The 27,296-nt window shown below is 48.8% G+C and overlaps 1 protein-coding gene across 4 annotated transcripts; it reads left to right on the top strand.

Moving 5' to 3' along the window:
- The first annotated feature begins 205 nt into the window (after positions 1–205).
- On the top strand, positions 206–27,296 carry SP2 (Sp2 transcription factor). 4 transcript variants are annotated; one of them, XM_027094301.1, is made up of 8 exons: positions 721–738; positions 2,268–2,380; positions 14,769–14,845; positions 15,643–16,617; positions 22,998–23,310; positions 24,169–24,343; positions 24,558–24,751; positions 26,034–27,296. In XM_027094301.1, exons 3-8 carry the CDS (start codon positions 14,783–14,785, stop codon positions 26,132–26,134), a joined length of 1,821 nt encoding a protein of 606 aa, XP_026950102.1. In that variant the 5' UTR covers positions 721–738; positions 2,268–2,380; positions 14,769–14,782; the 3' UTR covers positions 26,135–27,296. The 4 variants fall into 4 exon arrangements, with proteins under 4 accessions (XP_026950100.1, XP_026950103.1, XP_026950102.1 ...); XM_027094299.1 differs by lacking the exon at positions 2,268–2,380 and having other exon boundaries at positions 206–738; XM_027094302.1 differs by lacking the exon at positions 2,268–2,380 and having other exon boundaries at positions 634–738; positions 15,643–16,494.

Below are 27,296 nucleotides of genomic sequence, written 5' to 3'. Positions count from 1 at the left end.
ACGGCGAAAATACTCCCCTCTGAGAGGTGTCACTTAGCCCCAACTCCCGCTATTGTGTCTGACTCCAATGCCTCGCTGTACAAAGTCGCCCGGAGGTTCACCTCCCTCTCCAGAAGCGATGAAGGGCGAGAGACTAAATTAAAGACTGGTGGCTTTCCACTCCACAGGCACTGGGCTCAGTGACCGAAGACCGAAAGGCCCCTGCCACACCAGGGCTACACTGGATTGAAGCGCAAAGTAGATGCTATTTATGGGGCATTTTTCGGCCTCACCCTGATGACTTCTGATTGGCTTTAGGGCAGATCTATCACTCATCTTCTGGGTTAGAGGTGGGTGGAAGGTCAACCACGACCAATACAAAACCACTCCTCAGCTAAGCCCCGCCCCATCCAGCTTCCTGTTGCTGTCCATCAACTACCTTGTAGGCGGGACTTTGCCTCCCGCCAGTTGGCTGGCGAACATGTCGTTCACTCTTCAGTAGGCTTCCGGTTGGCGCGCTCTACCGTCCATCAGTGACATTTCACAGTTCTATTGGCCAAACCAACGTCGCTCTAGGTGCCTCTCTTTGATTGGTTGGTGGTGCTGTCGGTCCCCAATGTACCGAACTCTTATTGGTGAACGCTGCCGTCGCTCGGGCGGTGGCGGGCTCCGGGATTGGCGGGTGCTAAGCGGGCGGTGTCAGGCTCTCGGTGGCGGCGGAGGCGGCGGAGGCCAGGGAGGAAGATGTCGTAATGAGCGGTGGGTCCTGGCCGCTGCCGGCGGGGTCTTCCCGGCTCTCAAGAGTCGGGAAGACGGGCAGAAGCCGCAGGGAGGAGGAGCCGGGGCTGGGGGTTCCCCCCTGGGGCCGGGCCTGGCGCCGGGGCCCGGCTCCGGGAGGGGCGGGGAGGGAGGATTCCCGCCCGGAGGAGGAGCGGGGCTGGCCAGCCAGGCGGAGGCACCCGGAAGGGGGCGTTCGACTCCCCGCCCCCTCCGAGCCCGCTGGGCTGGAGGGCGGCGCTTCCGGGGGCTGGCGAGAGGATCGGGCACCCGGGGCGGGCCTGGCACCCCCTCCGCCCGGTGGCCGACACGCGTCAGCGCTACCAGGCCCGGGGACGTTGCCTCGGTCTGCTCTGAGGAGGCGGTCGACGTCCTGTGCGCTTGTTCTGTGTTCGGGGACCCTCTTGCACTCTAACTCTAGGTGCCCATCCGCAATTCAAGGTTCTCCCGTGTGCAGAGAGGGGCGGGGGAATGCTTGAAATTCCGACGGCACCAACCACATGGGCACTGCTGGGTGTGGAAGCCAACCTAGTTAGCGATGTATCCCAGTCGAGAGATGGTGTCAGGACACGAGGGCACTCCCTAGGCAGATGACCTCTCGCCTGAGACTGCGGAGTAGGCAGAAACCTCCTTTTAATATTTTCACTTGCATCCTTGAACCTCCAACTAGATTATCTGCCAGCTCTTTGCAGAATTGTGAAACGTTTAAGAACTTGTTGACAGAGTTCCCAGCCTGTTACCAGACATCCCAGGCGGGGGAGGGAGGGGACTGCTGAATCCCAAAGGCCAGGAGCAAACCTAAGGAATGATAGAAGAAATAAAACAAAATGGATACTTACTTTCTTCCTCCACCCCACCTTCGTCCCCATTACGGTTCTCAGCCTCCTACCCATGCTTCTTGGCTTATGTTCCTGGTGGCTTTCTAATTTTAGATGAAAAGGAACTGCGTCTTCTCCTCTGGGCAATTGAGAAACTCGTCCTCACTTCATTCCTTGGTTTTGATTCCAATATACTGTCATGTCTAATTGTTTCTTAATTAACTTGATCCAGAGGGACTCAGTCCGGCTTTTCTCAGTGCACATTCTCCCGCAGTTTGTTTCTTCTGAGGCTACTTCTTGCTCACTTATTTGTTTTCTTAGAAAAAGGGAGGGAGGGAGTTCTGCTTTAAACAGTTGGCCCATGGTCCCCCATGACATGGGTTTCGTTGCAGATAGAAGGGTGATGATTGTTGCAAGGTACACTGGCATGCACTGTCTAAAACTTGCATGCTGTACCAGAGAAGGCACTAAGTATCACAGTGGAGGGCTAAATGTTGAGTTGGTATTTTGGATAAGAGTTTTTGGGCTAGAAAGTTTAGGGTGTTGGCCAGCTCACAGTTAGGCTTTGCAGGGAATGGTGGTGGAGTCCACACCACAGGAGTAATTTTGATTTGATAACACAAACCTGGTGTCTGCAATAATGAATATAACTGCAGTGTCTTGTTTTGTTTTAAATTCTTGTGTGCGATGAAGGGGGCGAATCTGTCAGACAACCTATCAATTGGGCTGATGATGTCATTGTTCCAGTGGCTTCTAACAGGCATTAATACCTGTTGGAAATGGATTCTCATTGGCTGGGGCGATTGGTAAGTTTTCTAATTCTGGTTCTTCCACTTGGTTGTACAGAGGCGTAACCTCTTTGTTTAAAAGCAGCAACAACAGGGCTTCCCTGGTGGCGCAGTGGTTGAGAGTCTGCCTGCCGATGCAGGGGACACGGGTTCGTGCCCCGGTCTGGGAAGATCCCACATACCGCGGAGCGGCTGGGCCTGTGAGCCATGGCTGCTAAGCCTGTGCGTCCGGAGCCTGTGCTCCGCAATGGGAGAGGCCACAACAGTGAGAGGCCCGCATACTAAAAAAAAAAAAAGCAGCAATGACAACAAAAAAAAAAAAAGAGAAGAAAAAAAAATAAGCTGGTCTGACATAATTACGAGCCCCCTGAGCTAGGCTGCTAAAGACACAGTCTCTTTGCCAAGGAGACCCAAGTAGAGTTAGTTCATAATTGGAGCGTCACCTGACTGCTCAGCAGGGAGAACTGACTCCAGGAGGAAGGAGGAAGAGTTTGGCCTCACTGTTGACAGCACATAGACCGGCAGGCTCTTTTCTCTCAGATTCTATTAAGTTTGGGCCTCTGGAGGCTTGTCAGAGGAGAGAAGAAGCTTTAAGAAGATTGTGGCAAATGCCTGGGGGAAGGAACCTCATGGCATAACAGCAGAGAGGACAGTTCATTTTGATATCTTTGGCCTTGAAATTTCTAGTTCTTCTGTTGATGAATAGCAGCCTTTCAGAGAAGTTGCATAGTCTCTTGTACCCTAAACAGTTCTTTGCTATAGGTATGTGATCATTCCCAAGCTTGCTTTATGCAAGTATTGCCCAACCAGGGCCTTTTTGAAAACATTTAAGCTTGTTGCAGCTAACCAGTAGACCCTGGTATTGGCTTGGGTTTAGCAGTCTTCTAGACCTTGCCCACTCCCATCTATATGATGGAAATGTAGCATGTTCTTCTAAGACTTACCTTTACCCCTTCTCTGTAGACACGCAAATTGGAAGCCTTACTTCCAAAGATTGAAAAACTTAGGAATTATTTTGGAGGAGATGGAACAACAGCCACAGAATGAAAGATGCAGAGAAACACTGGGTGTGTAGAGTATCAGAAAATGTAGAGATGTGAACACTTCTGAGTTTAAATGATTACATTGTCCGGTCTGAAACCTCGTGGGCTGCAGACTTAGAGCAAAATCTATTTGGAGAAACTCCAGTATTTTCTTGTGAGTGTATTGGGTGATACATCTGGAGTGTCCCTGTGAGCAGCTTAACTGGGTTTGTGAACGTCTTCCCAGCAAGCTCTAAGCCAGGACACTTGGCTTCATGGTGGGCTGGAAGCCAAGATGGGCTGAGAAGTGGACACCGTTGTGGATACACTTGTTGATGCTTTTGCTTTGCTTTTGTTTGGATCCACGTGCAACTCCTCTTGTGACTTCCTTCTGCTGAAGGAAGGGAAAGAAGCTTTCTCTTTATTTCTTCCTTCATAGCGCCCAGCACTTAGATCTTTATATTTCTGAACATAGTTGAAAGTCTCTTTCTCTCTGAAGAACTACTTCCTCGGTTATCAGATCTGTTTTTGGCTAGCAGCATTCTCTTAGGAGACCTCAGGGTGGGGAGGTATCACTTTGCTGTCAGTTATCTGTTGGAGCTGGGTGGAAAGATGAATGAAGTGGGTAAAAACGTGGGGCATTCCTAACTCAAGGGCACTGTCTGCTTGAGTAGGAAGGAGGTTAGAGACTGCCCTTGTGGAGATGTTCCCAGGTAGTACTGGTTGATTTGTTCCAGTTGACAGGATTCCAGAATGGAAAACTGATTTTTCTACTGCCTCACTCGAGGCTGAGAAGAGAGCCCAGGAGCAAGCAGAGTCAGCACTGGCAGCCTGAGGGACGCTACCACTTCACTGCACGTCTAGGTCGCGCTCTTTGCCGATGCTCTGAGGCCGCCACTAGCATACGGGATTGCTTCTCATCAGGATGGGCTTCAAGCTGGCATGCTCTTGGGAGATGAGCTCCACTCAGGAGCAGAGGAGTATAAAGAGCTAAGTGCCCTGTTTTGCTGCTTCTCAGTTTACCCTCTGTGAGCAGCTCCGAGCAGTGTTGAGATGTCAGGGCTGTTTGTGTCACAGGAAGAACGTGCTTGCAGACCCAGCTGTTTGAATCCTTCCTTTGGCCATTTCCCCGAGCTATAGTTTGTTTCAACATCGGAACTGCATGCTGTCCCTAGCCAGAAGCGCCACCACACTGAGAAGTGTTTGTCCCCGTGCCGTGATTTAGGCTGTTAGGTGGTCTCTTTGTCTCAGCCATGCAGTGAAAATGGCGCAGGAACCAGCAGGCACTGGCCTCCACACTCTCAAATGTCCTCTCTCCAGAGCTTCCTCTTTGGGGTGTTTGTTACCTCTCCTAGGGGACTTGGTGGAATCACAAAGCTGCCTTTCAGAGGGTGTAAATAGGCAGTAAGAGACAGCAGGCAGGGCCACGTGATTGGATGTGGAATATTTCTGCCCCTGGCCAGTGTCTAACTGGGAGTCTTCTCAGACTAGCCTCAGAACAGACCAAAACATTTCCCAGCCATCAAAAAAGTAAATGGTGAGCCAGCCCTCTTGTCCCGGGGAAATGAAGTCACTACTCATTTCAGAACCGATCGTAGCCCCGGTTGAATGTGTGAAGTGACTCACAAATAAAGCAGAGAGCACGTGTTTGTACCTAATGATATTGTTTAGGGGGGAAAAGTATGTCTTGGTTTTTTTTTCTCCTGTTTTCGACAGAGTTCTGAGGCCCAGTATTTTTGTACCATTTCCTGGGACTGCTTCTGTCAGTGATGAGTTCTCACCATCCCCTGCTGGCTGCCCCGTGTCCCCACTCACTTCTCCAGGGTCCCTTCCAGTCTGATAGGATGCAAACTAGCAACGACACGGTCACGTTTTCAGGAGAGAGATTCAGGGTGGAGACACATAAGAGGTATTCAGACAGCAGGTACGCACGTTGTCTTAACTCACTCGGAAAAGAACTTCTTCCCAGTACTTGTTAATTGAAAGAAGCATTGAGATGTGGTGCCCGGTGTGTGGTGATGAGGTATGTGCTTTGAGAGTTCTGTCCAGGAGAAAGACAGGACCGTGCTGGTCCACGCATAGGCTCTTGTCCCCGTGTGAGGTGACTAGCAAGGTTGAGTTCCTTCTGGGACTGGATCGGCAGAGTTGACCTGGTGAGTGGATCCCAGCCTAGTGCCAGGATATGCAAGTCTGCAGGTTTTCTCCTTTGGTTCTTAAATTCTACTCAGGCTCTCCCGCTCTGCAGCCTCCAGGATTCATTCATTTATGCACTCAACAAGCATAGGTGGGGCACTTGGGGGGGGGGGGGGGGGGGGGGGGGGGGGGGGGGGGTGCATCACTAAGTAAGGCAGAGAGAAGTCCCTGCCTTTAGGAAGCTTACATCTTAGTGGGAGACAGTAAGGCTAACTAGTAGATACTAGACAATGAGAAGTGCTAAGGGGAAAAACCAAATAGAGGACGGGAGAAGTGAGAGGAGCGGTTTACATAGGGTGGTCCGGGAGGGTAGTCTGAGTAAAACCCCGAAGGAAAGGAGGGATTGAGCCAGGCTCAGTCTGGGGAGGGGGTGGTGAGAACTCAAGCAGAGAGAACAGCAAGTACAAAGTCCCTGAAGAGGGGCCATACCTGGCATGTTCAGGAACAGCAGGGAGACCAGCGTGGCTGAAGCGGTGAATGAGGGAGAGTGACGGGGAGAAGTCAGAGAGGTCACATGGGCCCCTTATGTGTCATGGTGTGGACTTTGACTGGGAGACGGAGTGTACTGGGGGCTCTGAGCAGAGGAGTAACATGATTTCATTTAAGTCTGATGGATCTCTGGATGCGTGTTGAGAATAAACCAGCAGGGACAAGGTCAGAAGCCCAGCTAGGAGGCTTTCGCACTTATCCAAGTGAGAGGTGATGGGGACGTGAACCTGGTTGTTAACAAGAAGTGGTTGTGAAAGCAATCAGATTGTGAACATATTTTGAAGGTAGAGCCGAAAGTGTTTACTGACAAGTGTAGAGTGGAAAAAAGAAGGGTCGAGGATGACTCCCAAGGTTTTAGGGCTGAACAGCTGAAAGGATGGAGTTCTATTCACTGCCGTGGGGAAGTCAAAAGAAGGCACAGAATTAGGGAGATAACAGGAGCTCTGTTTCGGGCTAGGTAGATTTGAGTTGCTTATTAGTACCTCCAAGTGGAGATGTCAGTAGGCAGTAAGATATACAAGTCTGAAGATATAAGTTTGGGAGTCGTCATTATATAGAACCTGTATATATTATTGGTTTCTAAAGCTCTGAGACTAGATGAAATCCCCCAGCAAACAGGTGTAGACAGAAGAAAAATAGGCCCCAAGACTGAGCCCTGGAGCAGCCCGACCATTTAGAGTTTGAGACAAGGACCCAGCAAAGGAGTCTTAGAAGAAGCAGCTGGAGAGATAGGAGGCCACCCTACAAGCCAAGTGAAGAAAGTGTTTCAAGATAAGAGGGGCCAGCTGTCAGATCAACACCAGCTGAGGTCTAAGAATTAACCATCGGACTTGGCAACGTGGAGGTCACTGGTCGTGGGAGCAGTGTTTGTCGTGTGGATGGGAGGGGGCAAGCTAGCTGGAACAGGTTCAAGAAAGACTAGCAGGAGAGAAATGAGGGACAGCAAGTATGGGTGACCCTTGCAAGGAGTTTTGCTTGAAAAGGAGAGCAATAATGGATCTTGGCTTATAAAGGGAATTTTAACTTCTTGATGAAATTGTGGACTCACATCAGGGCTGAGGCTGGGGGTCAAAGTTGGGAACAGGGAAGACAGGATGGCTCAATAACTGGGTGGAGACAAGATCTCCATTCTTTAGCCTGTGGCATTAGCCACACCCAGAACTGTTCTCATTTCATGAAAAGTCCATGAAATTCCTTTTACTGTTAGGAGCTCTTTATATGGTTAGTATAGTTGTTGGAGATTTGCTTCTCAGAAATGCTTAGAGCAATTTGGAGTCTTTCTTGATCCTTTCTCCAGCTAAGCTGATTCTCTAAGCCCATTTCTCAGCTCCCTTTGAGGTCCAACTTTGTTCTCTAAAACCAGCTGTGGCTTGCTTTTCCCTCACCAGCTCTGAATTCTTCCAGGCTAGGCAACTGGAAAAGACTGGGCTTAGGAACGGTTTTGTTGGCTTCAGGCCCAACTGAGCTGACCAAAATAGCCAACAGGAGAACTGTCTACACAGAATGAAATTCCTCCAGGGGAAATACCATAGCAGACAGCCAAGATGGCCATAGCCAGGGTGGTGGGACCCCACGAGGCAATAAAAACCTAGTACCCCCAGGCCTGGCTGTGGAGTTTGAGCCAAGTTCTTTCCCAGAGCCTGCTGTTGTGGTATTTCTTTGGATCCCTTCTCTCTCAGCCCCTGTCTCAAGAGTAGTATTTTCAAGTGAAAGACCAGTGGAACAGCCCCTAGTCTGATGGCCAGGGCTCCGGGGTCCCACGTGAGGCCTCTTCCTGTTACGTAGTGCTTGCTCCCTGAGTCAGCCTATGGAGAGAGCCCTAGAACAGAGCTGCACTCCCTGCTCCGTCATGGGGGGTGGGGGGAGTTCTGTGAGGGGTGCCGTGGGGCATATACACTGGCACAGAGCAGGGGCACTTGCCCCAGACTTGGGGAGCAGGAGGGAAGATGTCAGGAGAGTTATAAATGAGCCCTGAAGAGGGACCGGAGGTGGCCAGACAAATGGGAGCAAGTGTGCTTAGGCTCCGAGTGAGAGGACACGTTGTAGTTCCAGAAATGGAGAAAACTGAAGTGTTTGTCCGGAGGGTTGGAAGGGCAAGAGATAAAGTGGGAGAGGGGGAGGTGCAGGGAGGGAGGGGGTGGCTTGTTTGGGCCTTTATAAGGTTATCTTAAAATCCTTTGGAAGCTATTGAAGGATTTAATCTGGGGAGTAACTGTGTGGGATTTACATTTTAAAAGAGTCTTCAGACCAGTTGGTGGAGGCTGGATTAGAGGTGGCTAGGCCAGAGGCTGGGAGGCCATTTTGAAGACTTTGGGCCGAAGGTGGTTAACGCCAGCATAATGCAGATGGAGAGAGGTTTGTATTTAGGAGGTAGACCCAGGAGGACTTGAAGACTGAACGGTGATGAGGATGGCGTTCAGGTTTCCTTGTGATTGAGAGGCTGGTTTAACCAAAAATATTCATCATTCATTCAGCCTGCAGGAACTGAAGTGTCGCTGTGCTGTGTTAGGTTTGATGTAGCAGTTCAGCGGTGAAGACAGACCTGGGCCACCCTTCCATGAGTGTGGAAGAGAGACATTAAGCCCATGATTATTTAACGGGTGGTGAGTTACCAGAGGAGTTAACCTCATCTCAGGGGTCCTGGAAGGCCTCTCTGAGGAAATGACATACCTGTTACATTACATAGTGGGCTCTTGGGGGGAAAAAAAAACCTGCCTGAGACCTGAAGGGTGAGTAGGTGGGTATTAGCTAGTGAAGAGAGAAGAGAGCTCTAAGCAAGGAAAGGGCAGCGGCAGAGATGGAGGCTCTTCAAGGATCTGGAAGGAGGCCCGTGGTGGCTGGGGGTGAGAAAGCTGGGGAGAGAATGGGCAAAGGTGACAGCTCAGTGTTGGAAGTTCTGTGGCCAGCCCAAGTGGAAGGCCCACAGAGGGCTGGATGTACTGGTCCGCCACTCAGAGGGCAGATGTAGGCAGTTCATAGACCTGGGAGTCATCAGCCTGTGGAAGGTACCTGAAGCCATGTGAGTGGGCAGTCACTCATGGAATGGGTGTTGGGTGAGAAAGATGATGTTGAGGAACATCCATATTGCAGGGGTGGCAAAAGGAAGAGGAGCCCACAAAGGGAAGAGTTGGCCGGAGAGGTAGGAGAAAGTCCATGAGGATTTCAAAGAGGAGGGAATCGTCAACGGGTCAGAAACTGCTGAAGGGGGTCAGTTGGATTTAACAATGAGGAGGTCCCTCGTGACCTGGGCAAGTGCAGTGTCAGTAGAGAGCTGGGGTGAAAGTCCAAGTGAGAGACGAGGGGGTAGCAAAGTGCTGGCAGCTTTTCCACTAAGTTTGGCCGAGAAGGGAGGAAGCTGTAGCTGGAGGGACGGAGGTGGAGATGAACGATCTGTATGTACCTCAAAAGCCGGGACACTCAGGGGATGCTTTTCCCCTGGTTTTGGAATTAAATTGGCTTCCAGCATGGGGAAAAGGAAAGTCAGGTGTGGTCCTGTCAGGCACTGGACACCCCCCAACCCCTGTCTGGAAGCCGTGTTTGATAGCCTTGGAAATTTTCCTTGCAGCCTAAGAGAGCTAACTATTGCTTGTGTAGTAAATCACTGTAAAACTTCACGAGCCAGAGGACTGTTGAGAAGGTTTTAGCCAACCCAAATTAATGAAAGTCTGAATGATAGCACTCTGAAGGAAATGCAGCCTTTTCTTCCAAGAATATGCAATAACCCCACTCACCAACCTTGCTAAATGTAGGTTTCAGTGAGCAGATATAAACTGCTGTTAAAAGCAAATGGTACCATTGAAACAGTGGCAGTGGTATAAAACAGTTCCCTAACTATGCCTTAGAGTCCCTTTGCAGGCTTCATACACTATTTAGCCTCGCTTTGAATAGTATGAAGGAAAAGCTAAGCCCAATTTATGTCCAAATTATACATTTTAAATATAAGGCTCCAAATTAACGAGGTTCTAAAGTACCTTTGAATATAGTCCTGCAGTTAGGCATCTATGCTACTTCTTAACCACTGTTCATTTCCAAACACCAATTGGAAATGCTGCTTTTCCCTTTCATGGGTAATCCCAGGATATAATTCTGCAGTGGCAGGGAGATTAGTCGCCCAGGTCCACAGCCCAGGGGCCACAAAACTCTGAGTGGCTCTAGGAGAGATACTTAAAACCACTGGTTTGAGATCTGGAGTATTTCAGGGGCCAGCGGGGAAGGCAAATGAAACCAACCAAGATGGTGTGGGTGGAGTGCCCACAGTCTGCAAGGGCGTCAAGACTCTGCTGTAACTTTTTTTTTTTACAAAGTTTATTTATTTTTTTAATTTTATTTATTGATTGATTGATTTTTGGCTGCGTTGGGTCTTCATTGCTTTGCATGGGCTTTCTCTAGTTGCGGTGAGTGGGGGCTATTCCTCGTTGCGGTGTGCAGACTTCTCATTGTCATGGCTTCTCTTGTTGCGGAGCACGGGCTCTCGGCACGCGGGCTTCAGTAGTTCCAGCACGTGGGCTCAGTAGTTGTGGCTCGCAGGCTCTAGAGCACAGGCTCAGTAGTTGTGGTGCACGGGCTTAGTTGCTCCGAGGCATGTGGGATCTTCCCAGGCCAGGGCTCGAACCCGTGTCCCCTGCATTGGCAGGTGGATTCTTAACCACTGTGGCACCAGGGAAGTCCCTGCTGTAACTTATTAACTGAAGAGCCTCTTAGCCCAGCCCAGTCTCCAGACAGTTTGAGTCCAGGGTGATAATGACTGCAGGGCGAGAGAGGGAGATGGGAAAGGGAGGTGAATAAGCACTGGGCCAGTTTTCATTTTGTTTGCGCTCTGTCCTGTTCTAGTGTCCTTCAGTTTCATAACAGGGGATGTCTGAGGGAGAGTCATTCACCATTTTTAGCTAAGTGAACCTAAGCCCAGGGGAACCTCTTGGGAGAGGCCCTGCCTTCCCTTCCCAGCCCTGCCGGCAGCTAACTCATCTTGTGTTTTTATCGGCAACACGGTTGGAGGATTATAAACAAGTTTAAATTCTCAAACAAGATCATTTAGTCCAAGTTCCCACCCCATCTAGACATCCCATCTCTGACAGAGACACACATCCTGTCTCTGGCTAAATGATTTCAGAGAAGGGAGAACATTACCTCAGGAGGCAACTGATTCCATCTTTTGAAAGTTGTCCCCTCTAATAAACCGAAATTTCCACCCCAAAGTCTACCCATTGAACGTATGTATGGAATAAACACCCTGGTGGGTATCGCTCCTCTGGTGTCCTGGTCACCACCATGGCTGCCCTCCTCTGAACGAGCTCCATTTGAAAATCCCCCTTTCAAAATGTCCCTCAGGACGGAACCTGACACTCCAGATGGGGCCCGAGTGCAGAGCAGATGAGGACTATTATTTTCTTCTATGATTGAACTTTTGGAAATTCAGTCCAAGATTGCAGGAGCTTTTTCGGCCACCACATCTAGATTCTAACTGCTTCCCATTTAACTTTGAGTCAAAACCACTGGGGCTTTTTCTCATGAGAACCGCTATTAAGCTCTATCTTCCTCTCCTATATGCATGATTTTTTTTCTTTTTTTTTGCTTAACCCAAGTGCAGTGTTTACTCAGCTTCAAAGTTTAAACCACCATTTATTGATAACCCCCTGTGTGCTCAGTGTTTTTCATATTACTGACGCCTCCTAGAATCCTGTAAGGGTGACATTACCTCTGTTTTACAGACGGTGCACTGAGGCTGGGAGAGGAATGCCCCAGCGATCCCACAGTCTGCATTCTCATTTCGGTCTGGAGCCTCATGCTGTAAAGCACTGCACATACCAGTTTTTTAAGATCTCTTTGAACCCTAATACAGACACCCATTGTGTTCACAGTCCTCAGTTTTGTGACATCCATAAAGTTAATTTGCCTTCTAGGTCTTTTGCATGGTTTCCCAAACTTGGGTGGTGGAGAGACTGCTTTGAAGCCGTGTTTTCCAGCCTGTAGGGCACAAAACCAATTTAGTGAGTCACAACTGGCATTTTAAAAAATGAAATAGAGTAGAAAAATACCAAAGCCCATGACATGTAGCAAGGGCAAATTTTGTTTCAGGAAATTCTTATTACATCAGCACAGGACAGGGACGTGTGTGTGGGGGTGCATATGCGTACACTGGGTCTTGATGTAAATTGTTTTTATGACTGTGGTTCATGGTCTAAATAGTTTGAACACTGCTCTAAAGGGAAAATGTTTTTCAGTCAACTTAGATTGTTTTCATTATAAGGCTGCAGCCTTAATTATGTATGCACATAAATCTGTTTATCAACTCATAGATCTAGTTCCTCTAAAATTTAATTAAGTAACTACAGAAAAGCCAATAAAACTCAAATCAACAACATCATTTTGGGAGGAAAACAGTTGACTGAGCCCAAATTGCTGCTGTCAGCGTAAGCGCAGCACAGACTTGACATCCGGGCTCCTTGAGTTCCGCATGCCCACCCTGCAGTGTCTAGTGCCCAGCAGCATGGTCTTTCCAGGCTTCTGAAGAGCTGTCATTCCTCACTTTGCACAGATGTATCATGAATTACATGTGCAGAATTGAGTTGTCTTAATTAGCCCATGTAGTTAGAGTGGTGCCACTTGGTACCAGTACAGTTGTAAACACACACACAGGCCCAGAAATGTGCAAATCTTGGTTAAGCAGCAGTCACCCAGCAATCTGTAGTACATGTTCATTTTTAAAAGATGATCATCACGGTGAAAACACAAGAATAAAACATTCTGTTAGAGAAAGCACGAACCTCCGAGGAGAAGCCTGCATATCCTGGTCCTGGCGTGCACCCGTAGTTTGAGACCCTGGTTGACACCATAGCAGCAAACTGCTCAGGATGGCCTGGGTCTCAGCACTTAGGTGGAGGCACGTTCAGCTTAGCCCCCAAACCAGACTATCATCCTGCCTGCAGTTCTTTTCCTTCTCGTTCCTAAGAATACTATGAACATTTCAGTCAGATGCCTTGTTGTTATAAAGTACACAGTGTATACCATTCTCTTGATGTAGCCAACCAAAACCCCCAAAAAAGAAACATGTTTGTTCAGCATGACTTGTTTTTGGCAACCCCAGCTTATTCTTTGTGATCACTGCTTCCTTACCTCAGTAATTGTAGTTGCTGTTCAGTCATTTGTTCTAGGATTTTGCTAAGGATCAGTGTCTATAATATTTCAGGATCCACATGTACGATTTTGCCCAGAGCTCTCCTCTGGCTCCTCAAACAGCTTGCAGGTGTGCCTGCAAAGTGTCTCCCTACTCTGGAGTGCAGTTCATGTGGCCTTAGGGCCTGGAAACCATTTAAGGCTTTGATGAGCCTACTGTACTTACCTGTCCTGGGCTGCAGTTCCCGCTTTACCTTTTCTTTACCTTTCCCATTTAAGAGTCACTCGCCCAAAGAGAGAAGCCAGAGGCAGCTGAAACGTGAGTGGTTCCGCCTTCTTCCTGACCTCTGTCTTCTTCCTGCCATCTGGAAGCCCAGCAGGGGCTCTATGCCTGAGTCGTTCTGCCTCTTCCAGTCTCTGAGTAATACCCTTCTTGTTTCGGTACCTCCTGAAACCTACTTTCCAAAGGTCTAAGATACAAGTCCGGCTGTCTGCCTGGTGTTCTTTTCCTTAGTGATTTATAAATTATAAGATGGCTTAGATCCTTTCCCCCCAAATTCTCCTGATTTCCATTTTATTTGTATTTCTCTTAGATCAGACTTAAGTTCAGAGTAGAGATTCCTTTCATTACTTCCTCAATGTTCTTTATTTTCCTTTATTTAAAACAAGTATAGTAGAGTGTATTCGTTGTGGGGAAAATGAGAAAATACAGAAAAACAGAGGGAAAAATTCTTTAAGTGAAGAAAAAACCTACCACCAGGAGATAATGGCTTTTAACATTTTAGCCCCTTTTTGTTTTTAGACTTTTTCCTGCTATATTCATATGTAGAAATATATACACATTTAAGGAAAAATAGGATTTATTATATTTTCATTCTCATTATATTCATTTATTAGCTCTCCTAATCTCGGTGATACCTATGGGGCCATGCCTGTTGTCCTATGTAAAACTGTAAATTCATTTAAAGTAATTCCCTGTGTGCTATCTATAATCTATACCTGGGCCGTTGTGCTTGTGTGGCGAAAGCTGAGCACAAAGCGCTCAACACTTTTGCATGGAGTGGGTGTGTCCTCCTCGACAGGCATCCTGGCCCGGAGATGCTTCTTTCCCAGGCTGGCTTGGCATCTGGCTACGGGAGGAGTGAGCAGGAAGCCTGGGTCAGAGCCACAGGATTAGCTGGGGGCTTCCCCTGCCCACCGTATAGGGGTTCCAGTCTAGCTGGGGAGAGTCAGCAGTACCCGGCAGAGAGGGCTCCATTAGGTGGCACAGCGTAGTTACTGAAGCCAGTGTTATTATAATCTCGGTATCTTCACGTTATCCTAGACTTTATGATGGTTGGAGGAGACGGTCCGATAGAGGCAGGACCCGCTATCCTCACAGCCTCAGATGGTTGAGTCTGAGAAAGGGAGAAGGTCATCTACTGAAAGAGTTGTAGGGCTGCTAACCTTGAGTGGGGAAGTGTGGGGAAAGGTCATTAACCTCTCATGGGGAGGCAGCCCAAATAGAGGCAAAAAGAAAATCTGAGGCAAGGGGACTTGGGTTCTTTTCGGGCATCACGGGTATTACTCTATCTCTTTTCTTCCAACAGATCCACAGACCAGCATGGCTGCCACTGCCGCTGTCAGTCCCAGTGACTACCTGCAGCCTGCCGCCTCCACCACCCAGGCGAGTGAGCAGTGGGCTCTGAGGGTTGGGGGCTGCATCAGCCTGGAAGGACTCACTGAAGCTGACATGAGACCGCATCTGAGCTCTGCCCTGGCTAACTATAACTCCCCGAGGCAATGAGACCAGAAAGGGTTCAGTTTTCCACTTTTTCTGAACTAAGAAACTAGGGCCACTCATCTAAGGTGCCACAGTTGAGTCAAGGGGAAAAGCAGGATGAAACTCAAGTCCTTTCCTCCAGACCCCACTGGCCATAAAAGGAAAACAGAGACTGTGTCCCCGCACCCTGGAGGCTCTTTCCTTGTAGCTTCAAAAGAACAGCCCTCCTTGATCAAAAAAGTCATGTCCCAAGCACTGGAAAACACTCTTCCAAAGGGTTTATTCCTCCTGTCCCCCTCCCTTTCTTTTTCCCTCCCTCCCTTCCTCAGTCCTTCCTCACTTGATGACTCAGTAAGGTGCGCTAACGGAGCTCCATCTATAAGCTGAGGGTGATTCCGTGTCCTCATTAGACACTAATAGACCAGTAGGGAGTAAGCGGTCAGCCCATGCTGTTAGTTCACCCTGTCAAGGGGTGCTTCTGGGGAGTTCCTTCCTGAGAAAGACATTTCTCACCCTTTCTCCCTTAATTTCTCAATGGAGAAACCAGTGGGGAAGGGGAGATGGGCCACTGTCCGGAGAGGATGCTGGCTCCCTGCCCGCCGGTGGGGGGGAGCCTGCGAAAAGGAGAGGATCTTAAAGGGTGGGGCGGCTGGGCAGCAGGCCTCCTGTCTCACTCCTTTTCTCCACGTGGTGTCTTGCAGGACTCGCAGCCATCTCCCTTAGCCCTGCTTGCTGCAACATGTAGCAAAATTGGCCCTCCAGCTGTTGAAGCTGCAGTGACGCCTCCTGCTCCCCCGCAACCCGCACCTCGGAAACTCGTCCCTATCAAACCTGCCCCTCTCCCTCTCAGTCCCGGCAAGAATAGCTTTGGAATCTTGTCCTCCAAAGGAAACATACTTCAGATTCAGGGGTCACAGCTGAGCGCGTCCTATCCTGGTGGGCAGCTGGTGTTCGCTATCCAGAACCCAACCATGATCAACAAAGGGACCCGATCGAATGCCAGTATCCAGTACCAGACGGTCCCTCAGATTCAGGCAAGCAATTCTCAGACCATCCAGGTACAGCCCAATCTCACCAACCAGATCCAGATCATCCCTGGCACCAACCAAGCCATCATCACCCCCTCACCATCCAGTCACAAGCCTGTCCCCATCAAGCCGGCCCCTGTCCAGAAGTCGAGTACGACCACCACTCCGGTGCAGAGCGCGGCCAATGTGGTGAAGCTGACAGGTGGAGGGGGCAATGTGACACTTACTCTGCCTGTCAACAACCTCGTGAACACCAGCGACACCGGGGCCCCCGCTCAGCTCCTCACGGAGAGCCCCCCGGCCCCGTTGTCTAAGACTAACAAGAAAGCCAGGAAGAAGAGTCTTCCTGCCTCCCAGCCCCCCGTGGCCGTGACCGAACAGGTGGAGACGGTGCTGATCGAGACCACGGCGGACAACATCATCCAGGCAGGAAACAACCTGCTCATCGTTCAGAGCCCTGGTGGGGGCCAGCCCGCTGTGGTCCAGCAGGTCCAGGTGGTGCCCCCCAAGGCCGAGCAGCAGCAGGTAGTGCAGATCCCCCAGCAGGCCCTGCGGGTGGTGCAGGCGGCATCCGCCACACTCCCCACCGTCCCCCAGAAGCCCTCCCAGAACTTTCAGATCCAGGCTGCTGAGCCGTCGCCTACTCAGGTACCACGCACACCCTCTGCACGCGCCTCCCTCTCCTCCTCAGCTCTAAACGGCTGATGCTCCACCCCCATTGGCTTGCTTTCCTAGATGATGCTGATGCATCTCCTGATCTGACCTGAGTGTTGGGAGTCAGTACTGTTTGGGGTGGGTAATAAGTGACCATTTCTGCCAGTTCACAGGGCCACGTACTGCTTATCTTTAGAAATCAGATGCGACATGCCTATGTACCTATATTTTGGAAACTTTATGAGAGTCTTTTGGCAGGGGGATGAGTAGCAGGCAGATACATACTTTTTAATAATAAAGTTTATTTTTTTATTCTAGAATTACATACTCCGAATGATAGCAAGAATGAAAAAATTCTAGTCAGAACCATAGAATTTGATGTAAAGTAAGAAAACCAATGAGAAAAATGCTGATCATTGTTAATGACAAAAAAAAAAAAACTAGGAAGAAGCACCCTAGCTTCATAGCAGGGACATTTAGGATAGATTCTTCTGGGATGCTAACTTGAACAGGAGCTTATTTTTGGCGTTCATTAAGGTGCTGTAATACTAAAATTTATTTGGCTGTGCAGGGCAGGTTTTATGCTTTGTGTAAGCCTAGTAAATGCCAGAGATTAGGCCCATGTTGAAGATGGAGAACCTGGAACTCAGAGAAGTTACCCAGTATCCAGCTCTCATGGAGCCCAAATGACAAAAGAGCCAGGATTCAACTAGATTTCTGACCTACGCTTTTGTCCTTACTCCACCCTGGCCCACCCTGGCTCTTGTGTATGGCAGGGGCTACACTTAAAATTGTACAAGGATTTTTTAAAATATAAAAACCAGCTCCTGCCATGGAGGAATTTACAATCCAGCTGTCTGTAGAGAGAACCGAGGCGTCAGAGTGAGTGACGGAAGTAGGGAGTTGTGTAGTCTCCCAGGTGGAGAAGTGCCCTTAAGTTTGAGCTGCGGACGTAACGGATGCACAGGAAATCTGAGGCCTGCCCTCAAGTGCCTCCTCTTTTCTGGCATATTGCATACTGCCAAGGGGTTTTCTATGAATCGTGTAATTTGTTACAACACGTGTGAGGCTCCCTTATCAGACCTACCTTAAAGGTGAAGAACTGAGGGATACCCGCTAACTCCTCTCTGCAGTGCCTCCCCTCCCTTCCCTGAGGTCCTGTGTCTGGAGACTGATGGAGGCAGGGCTTAAAACTAGGTCTTCCTAAGGAAAAAGGCATACGTATGCAGAAGGATTTAGCTACTGCATTACTTTGTGATGATGACATAGTTTTCTGGTGTCTGGAGGTGCTTTCTGTTACCCAATGGTAGATTTAGGCTGTTTCTAATCTTATCGCTAAATAAATTCCTAAAAGTGGGTCAAAGGATATGCACGTTTTAAAAAATGTATTATACCCTGTATCAGAGAAATTGGCAATCCTCAGCCCTGAGGTCAAATCTGGCCCATCTATCTGTTTTTGTAAATAAAGTGTAATTGGAACACAGGCATGCCCATTTGTGCGGCTTTTGCACCACAAAGCAGAGACCTCATGACCTGCATAGCCTAAAATATTTACTCTCTGCCCTTTACAGATAAAGTGTGTTGACCTCTGCTCTACATTGTGGGAAAGAAAATGTTCTAGTAACAGAAACTTCAGATATGCAGAAAATAGCAATGATTTGCAAAAGGGGCACATACCAGAAAATTGAGGATGAGATGTGTATTTATTAAGAGATAACATGAGGTTTGTTTGTTTGCTTTTAACTGAGAACCACAGTCCTAAATAACCCAAGGATCAAAAATAACCCCAATCAAAATCACAGTAGAATTTTTTTTTAAACAAGTGACTTTTCCCCCTGTATCATTTGAGTGTAAGTTGCCACCATGCCTCTGTTACTTCCAAATGTTTTATAGAAAGTGTGTAATTCTTATGCGCAAGGAGGACAACAGCACAACCTTCAGACATGGGCAGTTAGCAAGGAAACACACTGACGTCTAATTCAGAGACCCCATTCAGGTTGCTCATCACTTGCCGCAATGATTCCTTTGTGGCAAAAGGATCTCATCCAGTATCACACATTCCATTTAATTGTCATGTTGTCTTAGTCTGTTTTGACCTGGAATAGTTCCTCAGTCTTTACTTGATGTTCATGACCATGACACTTTAAAAGGACAGTTACTTTGTAGAGTGTTCCTCAGTTTAGGTTTGTGTGATGTTCCCTCATGGATAGATGCAAGTTGTACACTTTTTTTTGCAGAAATATCAAAGAAGTGATGCTGTGTTCTCACTGCATCCCAAAAGGAGGTGCATGGTTTCGATCTGTCTCAGTACTGGTGATGATTAAAGTGATATTTAGCGGGTTTCTGAACCTTAAAGTTACTTTTTTTCTCTTTGTAATGGATTAGTATTTTGTAAGGAGATACTTTCTGTGTAAATATCTCATTCCTTATCAGACTTTTGCCTGCTTATTTTAGTAGCTTTCACTGTGTTAGAGATTTTTTTTTTTTGGCCAGACTGCAAGGCATGTTGGATCTTAGTTCCCCGACCAGGGATTGAACCCCAGCCCCTTGCAGTGGAAGCACAGAGTCTTAACCACTGGACCACCAGGGAATTCCTGTAACTTATTCTAAAATAAAAAGTTAATTTTAAAAAATCTCTTATCATGGGACTTCCCTGGCGGTCCAGTGGTTAAGACGCTGCGCTTGCACCACAGGGGGCCTGGTTTTGATCCCTGGTTAGTGAACTAAGATCCAACATGCCTTGCTGTGCGGCCAAAAAAGTTACATTTACAGAAAGGTTGCAAAGGTAGTACAGAGTGTCTTATACCTCTCACCTGGTCCCCCACCACCACCTTGTTAAACATCTTACATACCAGGGTACACGTGTCAAAACTAAGAAACTGACATTAGCATGTTACTGTTCACTAAACTCCAGACTTGATTGGATGTCACCATCCAATCAATTAATCAGTTATGTCCTCTTTCTGCTCCAGGATCCCGTCCAAATACCACATTGCACTGTGGGCATGTCTCCCCAGGCCCCTCTGGTTGGATAGCTTCTTAGTCTTTGTTTTCCATGATCTTGACAGACTAGAGGCACATTGGTCAGGTATCCTATAGAATATCCCCCAGGCTGGATTATAGGTTTTTGGAAAGAATACCACGGAGGTGAAACGCCTCTTTTCATCACATTATATGTGGGGTACATGATGTCCATACAACATCTCTGATGATGTAACATCCCTGATGTTAACCATTGTCACTTGGTTAAGGTGGTGTCTGCCAGGTTTCTTCATTCATCAAAGCTGCTACTTTTCCCTTTCTCAATTCTTTGGAAGTAAGTTGCTAAGTCTCCCATTGTCAGGGGTGGGAGTGGGGGTGAGAATTAAGCTCTACATCCTGGAAGGGAAGGTATCTATATAATATTATTTGGAATTCTTCTATAAGGAAGATTTGTCTCTTTTCCATTTATTCATTTATTTATATAAATTTATTTATTTATTTATTTTTGGCTGTGTTGGGTCTTCGTTGCTGTGCACAGGCTTTCTCTGGTTGCGGCGAGCAGGGGCTACTCTTCATTGCGGTATGCGGGCTTCTCGTTGCAGAGCACGGGCTCTAGGCATGCGGGCTTTAGTAGTTGCAGCATGTGGGCTCAGTAGTTGTGGCTCGTGGGCTCTAGAGCGCAGGCTCAGGAGTTGTGGCGCACGGGCTTAGTTGCTCCATGGCACGTGGGATCTTCCCAGACCAGGGCTTGAACCCGTGTCCCCTGCCTTGGCAGGCGGATTCTTAACCACTGCGCCACCAGGGAGGTCCCACCATTTATTTTTTTATTCGATCATGTATTTATGTCAGTAGAGACTCATGTATATTTATTTTATACTTTGGAGTACAATTCAATACTGCGTTATTTATTTTGTTGCTCACATTGTTTCAACTCTGGCCATTTGGAGCTTTTTCTGGTTGGCTCTTGCATCTGTGTGACATACTCCCAGTCTTTTTTTTTTCTTATCAGCTTTTTTTAAAAATAAATTTATTTAAATTTTATTTATTTATTTTTGGCTGCATTGGGTCTTCGTTGCTGCACACGGGTTTTCTCTAGTTGATGAGAGCAGGGGCTACTCTTCGTTGCAGCGCACGTGCTTCTCATTGCGGTGGCTTCTCTTGTTTTGGAGCATGGGCTCTAGGTGTGTGGGCTTCAGTAGTTGTGGCACGCGGGCTCAGTAGTTGTGGCACACAGGTTTAGTTGCTCCACGGTTTGTGGGATCTTCCTGGACCAGGGGTCTAACCCGTGTCCCCTGCCTTGGCAGGCGCATTCTTAACCACTGTGTCACCAGGGAAGTCCCCTTTTCAGCTTTATTGAGGTATTCGCATACTGTGAAATTTACCCTTTTAAAGTGTACAACGCAGTGGGTGGGTTTTAGTATACTCATGGAGTTATGCAGCCATCACCACTATCTAGTTTTAGAACATTTTCATCACCTCAGAAAGACCCCTTTAGTGGTCACTCCTCATTTCCCCCTTGCCCCAAGCCCTGGCAACCACTAATCCATTTTCTTTTCTTTTCTTTTCTTTTTAAAATAAATTTATTTATTTATTTTTATTTTTGGCTGTGTTGGGTCTTCATTGCTGCACGTGGGCTTTCTCTAGTTGCAGCGAGCGGGGGCTACTCTTCATTGCGGTGCGCAGGCTTCTCATTGCGACGGCTTCTCTTGTTGCAGAGCATGGGCTCTAGGCACATGGGCTCCGTAGCTGTGGCGCTCTAAAGCGCAGGCTCAGCAGTGGTGGCACATGGGCTTAGTTGCTCCACGGCATGTGGGATCTTCCTGGACCAGGGCTCAAACCCGTGTCTCCTGCACTAGCAGGCAGATTCTTAACCAGTGCGCCACTAGGGAAGCCCTAATCCATTTTCTATCTCTATAGATTTGCCTATTCTGGACATTTCATGTAAATGGAATCTTACCATAGGTGATCTTTTGCAGCTAGCTTCTTTCACTTAGTACACCGTTTTCTGAGTTCATCCATGCTGTAGCAAGTGTCAGTACTTCATTCCTTGTATTTTCCCAGCCCCAGTCCTGGGATCAACCATTTGTCCTAGGAATCCTAGTTCCTTTTATTGGAGGATGTGATAACAGTTTTTTAAATTCTATCATTTTCTTCTCCATTTGTTTATTTATGTCAGTATGGATTCATAGGTTCCTGTTTTATTCACTGAGTTATAATCCATTAGTATTGTTATTTTGATGTTCAAATTATCCTATGTTTAGCCAGTGGGAGCCCCTCCAAGCTGGCTCTTGTGTTCTTTTCACATGTCACCACCATTCTTTGAGCATTTCCTTACTTTCTGGTATAAGAGGTGTTCCAAGGTCTTCTTGTACTTCCGCTGACCAGAGTCCTCGAATCAGCTATTTCTCAAGGAGCCCTGGTTTCTTTTAGTGGAACATGGGATTTAGAAGCTAAGAGATGGGTGCTAGGTGAGCTCATTGCTCCTGGAGTTTTGCTGCTTTCAGCCTTTCTCAGTGGACACAGTTAAGAAGTATATATAAATATACCTATACATATATCTGTAACACCAAGATAGATACAGAAATGCACACACATATATACATACACTTATATTTATATTTTTCTATTTATATTGAAACCTAAGAGTTTCCATCAATACCTCTAATCCCCATCCAGTACCACACGGTTCATTCTCGTTCTCAGGCTCTAATATGCATATTTTTAAAGGCTTTGGACACATATTCCCAGATTTCCCTCCAGCAAGCCTAGACCACTTCACACCCCTTGACGTAAGAACATGTGCCTATTTCCCTACTGTCTCAGCAACAGTGAGCATTATGTTTTATTGTTCCATCTTTGTTAGTATAAATTGGAGAAAGACAGTAGTCTCTCCACTAATTGTGCCTCCTAAAGGCTGTTTTCATTTCTTTGATGAGCACTCACAGCGCATCTTTTGTGGGGTCATCATTTACCTGCCATCTCGTTCTTCAATTCGGAGATTTGGCATTATATTTTTCCATGCTAAGTAAATTAAATGTTTTGTTTCAAATCAACAGTCGGCATTTGTCAGCTTAGTACAGGGATGCCATCAGCCCTTTTTGTTGAACATCAACAGTGGGTGAACGTAGGCCTGGGCTAGTTGGAGAAGACTTAGGTGGACAGAAAGGCACCCACTTCTCCCTTGGGCAGGGAGATGATGCTGCATTGAAAGGGGGCAGGAGGGCTTCCCTGGTGGCGCAGTGGGTGGGAGTCCACCTGCCAATGCAGGGGACACGACAAGAGTGTTATACCAGGGAATGGATGATATAAACATTCTTTAATGCAAAAAAAGGGTGGGGGCAGGAGCCAGGGCTCTCAGGGGGCATTGACTTTTTCTCTCTGGCCCCTCCCAGGTCTACATCCGTACACCTTCTGGTGAGGTACAGACGGTCCTTGTCCAGGATGGCCCCCCAGCAACAGCTGCGACCACCTCCACCACCACTTGTAGCAGCCCTCCATCCCGTGCTGCTCATCTGAGCGGGACCAGCAAAAAGCACTCGGCTGCGATTCTCCGGAAAGAGCGTCCCCTGCCAAAGATCGCCCCTGCCGGGAGCATCATCAGCCTGAACGCAGCCCAGCTGGCAGCGGCAGCCCAGGCCATGCAGACCATCAACATCAACGGTGTCCAGGTCCAGGGTGTGCCTGTCACCATCACCAATACTGGCGGTGAGGGAAGGCCCCTGGCCCCAGGCATGGGCAGCCTTGAGTTAAGGTTGGAAGGAAAGGAGGGAGCCTTTGGACTGGCTTGTGCTGCACTTCTCAGTTCAGTGGTAACATTTGGTGATATTTACGGTATGAAAGCAGCCTTGCACATAATCAAAGGAACATTGTAGGTACCTAGCACAAATGGTTCGTTGCATTCTTTAGCTGGGTGAAGGGCAATTTTCAAGGTAGTGGGAGCTCTCTGAATCTCCTCCCTTCCTCCTTGAATGAATTTCCAGCACTTTATGCATTTGGTTTAGTGGCCTGGGAGAAGCCCACCCACAGGCACTCCCCCTGCTTTGATGGCTTTATGCAAGTCCTAGAGGGCTTGACTTGTTCCAAAGCCTGTAGAACGGACTCTCCCTCTGTTAACAAAAATCCCTGGAGACTTCCCTGGGAGCAGAGTTGGTGTCTCACAAGGGCCTAAGGTTGGAGGAGATTCTGGAAAAACACTCCAAGACCCATGTGGGCAACGTCTGGAAGTGAATTTGGCCTATGTAGTATAGTGGTTCTGGGCATTGACTCTGAAGTTGACTGGGTTCCCATCCAGATTCTACAAGTTCTACATGTGTGGTCTTGAGCCTCAGTTTCTTCACCTTTAAAAGGGGGATGATAGCACCTATTTCATGGGGTTATGAAACTTAAGTGTATTAATACATTTAAGATCTCTAAAATGGTATCTGGCACATAGCAGGCTCTCAAAAATACTAGCTGCTATGACTGTCAACCTTACTATGTGCTGGAAGGAAGAAGGGGGTCAGGCTCCCTCTTCTGCCCCTTTGGGCTTCCTCACCCTGAACTCTGCTCCACTCCTCCCCACAGGGCAGCAGCAGCTGACAGTGCAGAATGTTTCTGGGAATAACCTGACCATCAGTGGGCTGAGCCCCACCCAGATCCAGCTGCAGATGGAACAAGCCCTGGCTGGAGAGGCCCAGCCTGGGGAGAAGCGGCGCCGCATGGCCTGCACGTGTCCCAACTGCAAGGATGGGGACAAGAGGTGATTTGAGGAGACGGGCCAGGTGGCCAGCCTGGCGTGTGTCCTGTTCCCCAAGCCCTCCCTGGGACACAGACAGAGAGGGGACCAGGTAGCGGCTCCATGCTCTCCGACCTGACCCCACATCCTCTCTCCATCCTGTCCCGCCCCCATCTCTCTACCTCCCCGCTGTCTCTGCTTCCCATTCCCTCCACCCCACCCTCAACCCAATTCCCAGGTCTGGAGAGCAGGGCAAGAAGAAGCACGTGTGCCACATCCCTGACTGCGGCAAGACTTTCCGTAAGACGTCCCTGCTGCGGGCTCACGTGCGCTTGCACACTGGCGAGCGGCCCTTTGTCTGCAACTGGTTCTTCTGTGGGAAGAGGTTCACACGGAGTGACGAGCTCCAGCGGCACGCCCGCACCCACACAGGTCTGCTCCCTCCCCTGCGGTGCCCTCCAGCCCCCCGCCCCCCCACTCCACACTTCAGCTCCCTGCCTCTCTCCCCACCCCCACTCCATTGTCCTCAGCGACATGGAGACTCCTGGCCTGGCCAAGGAACTGCGGCACTGAGCGAGGGCTACAGACTGTCTCCTCGGGGTGCAGGACTACCCGGAAAGTCTCGCAAGCCATTCCTTTATTGCAGTGTTTCCCAAAGTGAGGTCAGTTGCGTGGCACAGCCTTGATGGCTTCTGCCATAAGCTGCAGATGTGTTTAACGGTCAGTGGCATCTTGTGCAGGCACTGTACTACACATTCTACCCGTTAACTAATGTCATCCTCATAACGACTCCATGGGGACGGCACTTTGATTGTGCCCATTTTACTGAGGCATGGAGCGGGGGCTGGGTCACACAGCCAGTGACTAGTGGAGCTGGTTCAACCCAGGCCCTCTGGCTCCCAAGTTCACGCTCTTAGTCACTATCCCACATTGCCTTTCCTACTGTTATTTACCGAATGATTTTCCTTAAATCACTTCACTATTTTTACTTACTATTTTTCTCACTATTTTTACTCTTTTATGTCCAGTGCAGTATTATTTTTCACATCACTGGCTTGGGTTGATAGCTAAGTGTTTTAATGTGCTGGCAAACAAATACAAAACTATGAAGTAGAAAATCGTTCATGCACCTGCCACCCGAGATTGCCCTGGGTGTCTCCGGTGGTGCACAGCACATGCTTTGAGAACTGCCGCTCCGGCAGATGCCCCCAGTGAGCAGATGCCTGTCCTGGGCCTGGGGACACGAGGCCCAGAGCTCTGGCTCCTGGCCAGCGTGGCGGGGCAGGTCACGCCCACCCTCTGCAGGCTGCAGAGTAAATAGAACAGCAGCAGAGCCAGCCCGGGTGTGCGGCTCAGTCTGGCAGGTCAGAGGGGAGTGGGGTTTCCCTGTGAGGGGGCGGACTTTGAGCCGGGTTTAGTCAGAGGGACGAAGATCAGAAGAAAGTAGGTGACAGGCTACACGGGAAGCATCCTGGGTGCAGGTGCACAAGTATAGCGTTTGGCACAGCACAAGGAATGGAAACAAAGTAGACTGGAGGGTGATGGCGGGGAGGGGATGAGGACTGACAAAGGTTCCCATCAGGGGATCACGGGGAGCACTGTGTGAGCAGCAGGTAGGCCGGTGACACGGCTTCACAGGTGCCCTCACACCTCACGTGTGTGCCTCCTTTTCCGGGGCATGGCACTGTGAGTGACGGGCATCTCCTCTTCCCAGGGGACAAACGCTTCGAGTGTGCCCAGTGTCAGAAGCGCTTCATGAGGAGTGACCACCTCACCAAGCATTACAAGACCCACCTGGTCACGAAGAACTTGTAAGGCCAACTGAGGCGGGAGGCCTCGCAGATTGCAGACCCCTGCCTGTGTCCTGCCTGGGCCCCTGGAGGAAAGAAGGCCCACGGCTGCCCTGGGCCCGCCCTCTCCCGTCCCTCCTGTTCTGCGACTGTCCCCACAGGAAGGGACTCTACCGCCCCCATACTCACCTCCTTCTGAAGCCCCTTGGCTCCTCCCTGGCCCTCCCCTCTCACCACAAGCTCCCGGCCTGCCCAGACCGTGGACAGTGGCCGTGCCCAATGAGACGTTCTAAACCAGGACGAGTGGGAACCCTTATTTCCAAAGGAAAAACGTGAATTTCACTCCATCGAGGAGCAAAGTGAGCCCCCCCTCCCCCAAACACTGCCGGAGTCGCATCGTGCCATGCCCCTCCCTCTCCTGCACCTCCCTGGCCCCCTCAGCCACTGCGGGTGCCCCGGGGCCCTGCACGCAGGGCACCACTGGCATCCAGCTCCACCTCCGGAGAGGCTCCAGAGGCCGCCTCCACTCCACATTCCCCTGCCCCACCCCAGCTCTCCTCCAGCACATTCCAACTTTCTATTTAAAAAGTAAAGCTACCCACGGACTCCCTGATTCCCCTCTTTTTCTATGGGGAACGTTGCCTTATACTCTACTTCCGATGATGAACACTGTGTATTGTGTGTGCTTTAAAGAAGTTTTATTTAATTGCTCCCTTCTTCCTGTTCTTGTTACTCACCTCCCCCATGCCTGCTTTTAGTTTAGGGTTTTTGGGGGGCAATGATGAGCATATGAATTTTTTTCTCACTCTAGTAATTCACTTTTCTAAACGACACAGCATTTCAACTCGAATCTGGATTCAGGTAAAACACCTTCCCATCCTGAACCTCATCCCTCCCCCTCATCTCACCCACCCCAACCAGCCCAAGCCCTACTTGTGTACAGTGTATATTGTATAATAGACAATTGTGTCTACTACATGTTTAAAAACATATTGCTTGTTATTTTTGAGGCTTTTAAATTAAACAAAAATCCAACTTTATTTTTAGTTGTAACTGCTTGAGGTATGTTTTTGAATTAAGTGACAGATTTGTTATCCTTTATTAACAATGTACTTTGTTGGTCAGCGCTGGGCTGACAAAAATTTTTTCTTGCTAATAAATTTAGTTGCCTGAGGCAAAATCTGCAA

The sequence above is a fragment of the Aethalodelphis obliquidens genome, unplaced genomic scaffold (assembly GCF_003676395.1).
Source record: "Aethalodelphis obliquidens isolate GAN/ISIS:26980383/991018 unplaced genomic scaffold, ASM367639v1 scaffold89, whole genome shotgun sequence".
Lineage (NCBI taxonomy): Eukaryota > Metazoa > Chordata > Mammalia > Artiodactyla > Delphinidae > Aethalodelphis > Aethalodelphis obliquidens.
The sequence above is the reverse complement of the archived record's forward strand: the minus strand, read 5'-3'. Positions and strand labels throughout refer to the sequence as shown.

Coding starts and splice junctions, on each gene's coding strand:
- SP2 (XM_027094299.1), top strand. Junction 16,618..22,997: donor CTGAGCCGTCGCCTACTCAG/GTACCACGCACA, acceptor GGCCCCTCCCAG/GTCTACATCCGTACACCTTC. Junction 24,344..24,557: donor TGCAAGGATGGGGACAAGAG/GTGATTTGAGGA, acceptor CCCAATTCCCAG/GTCTGGAGAGCAGGGCAAGA.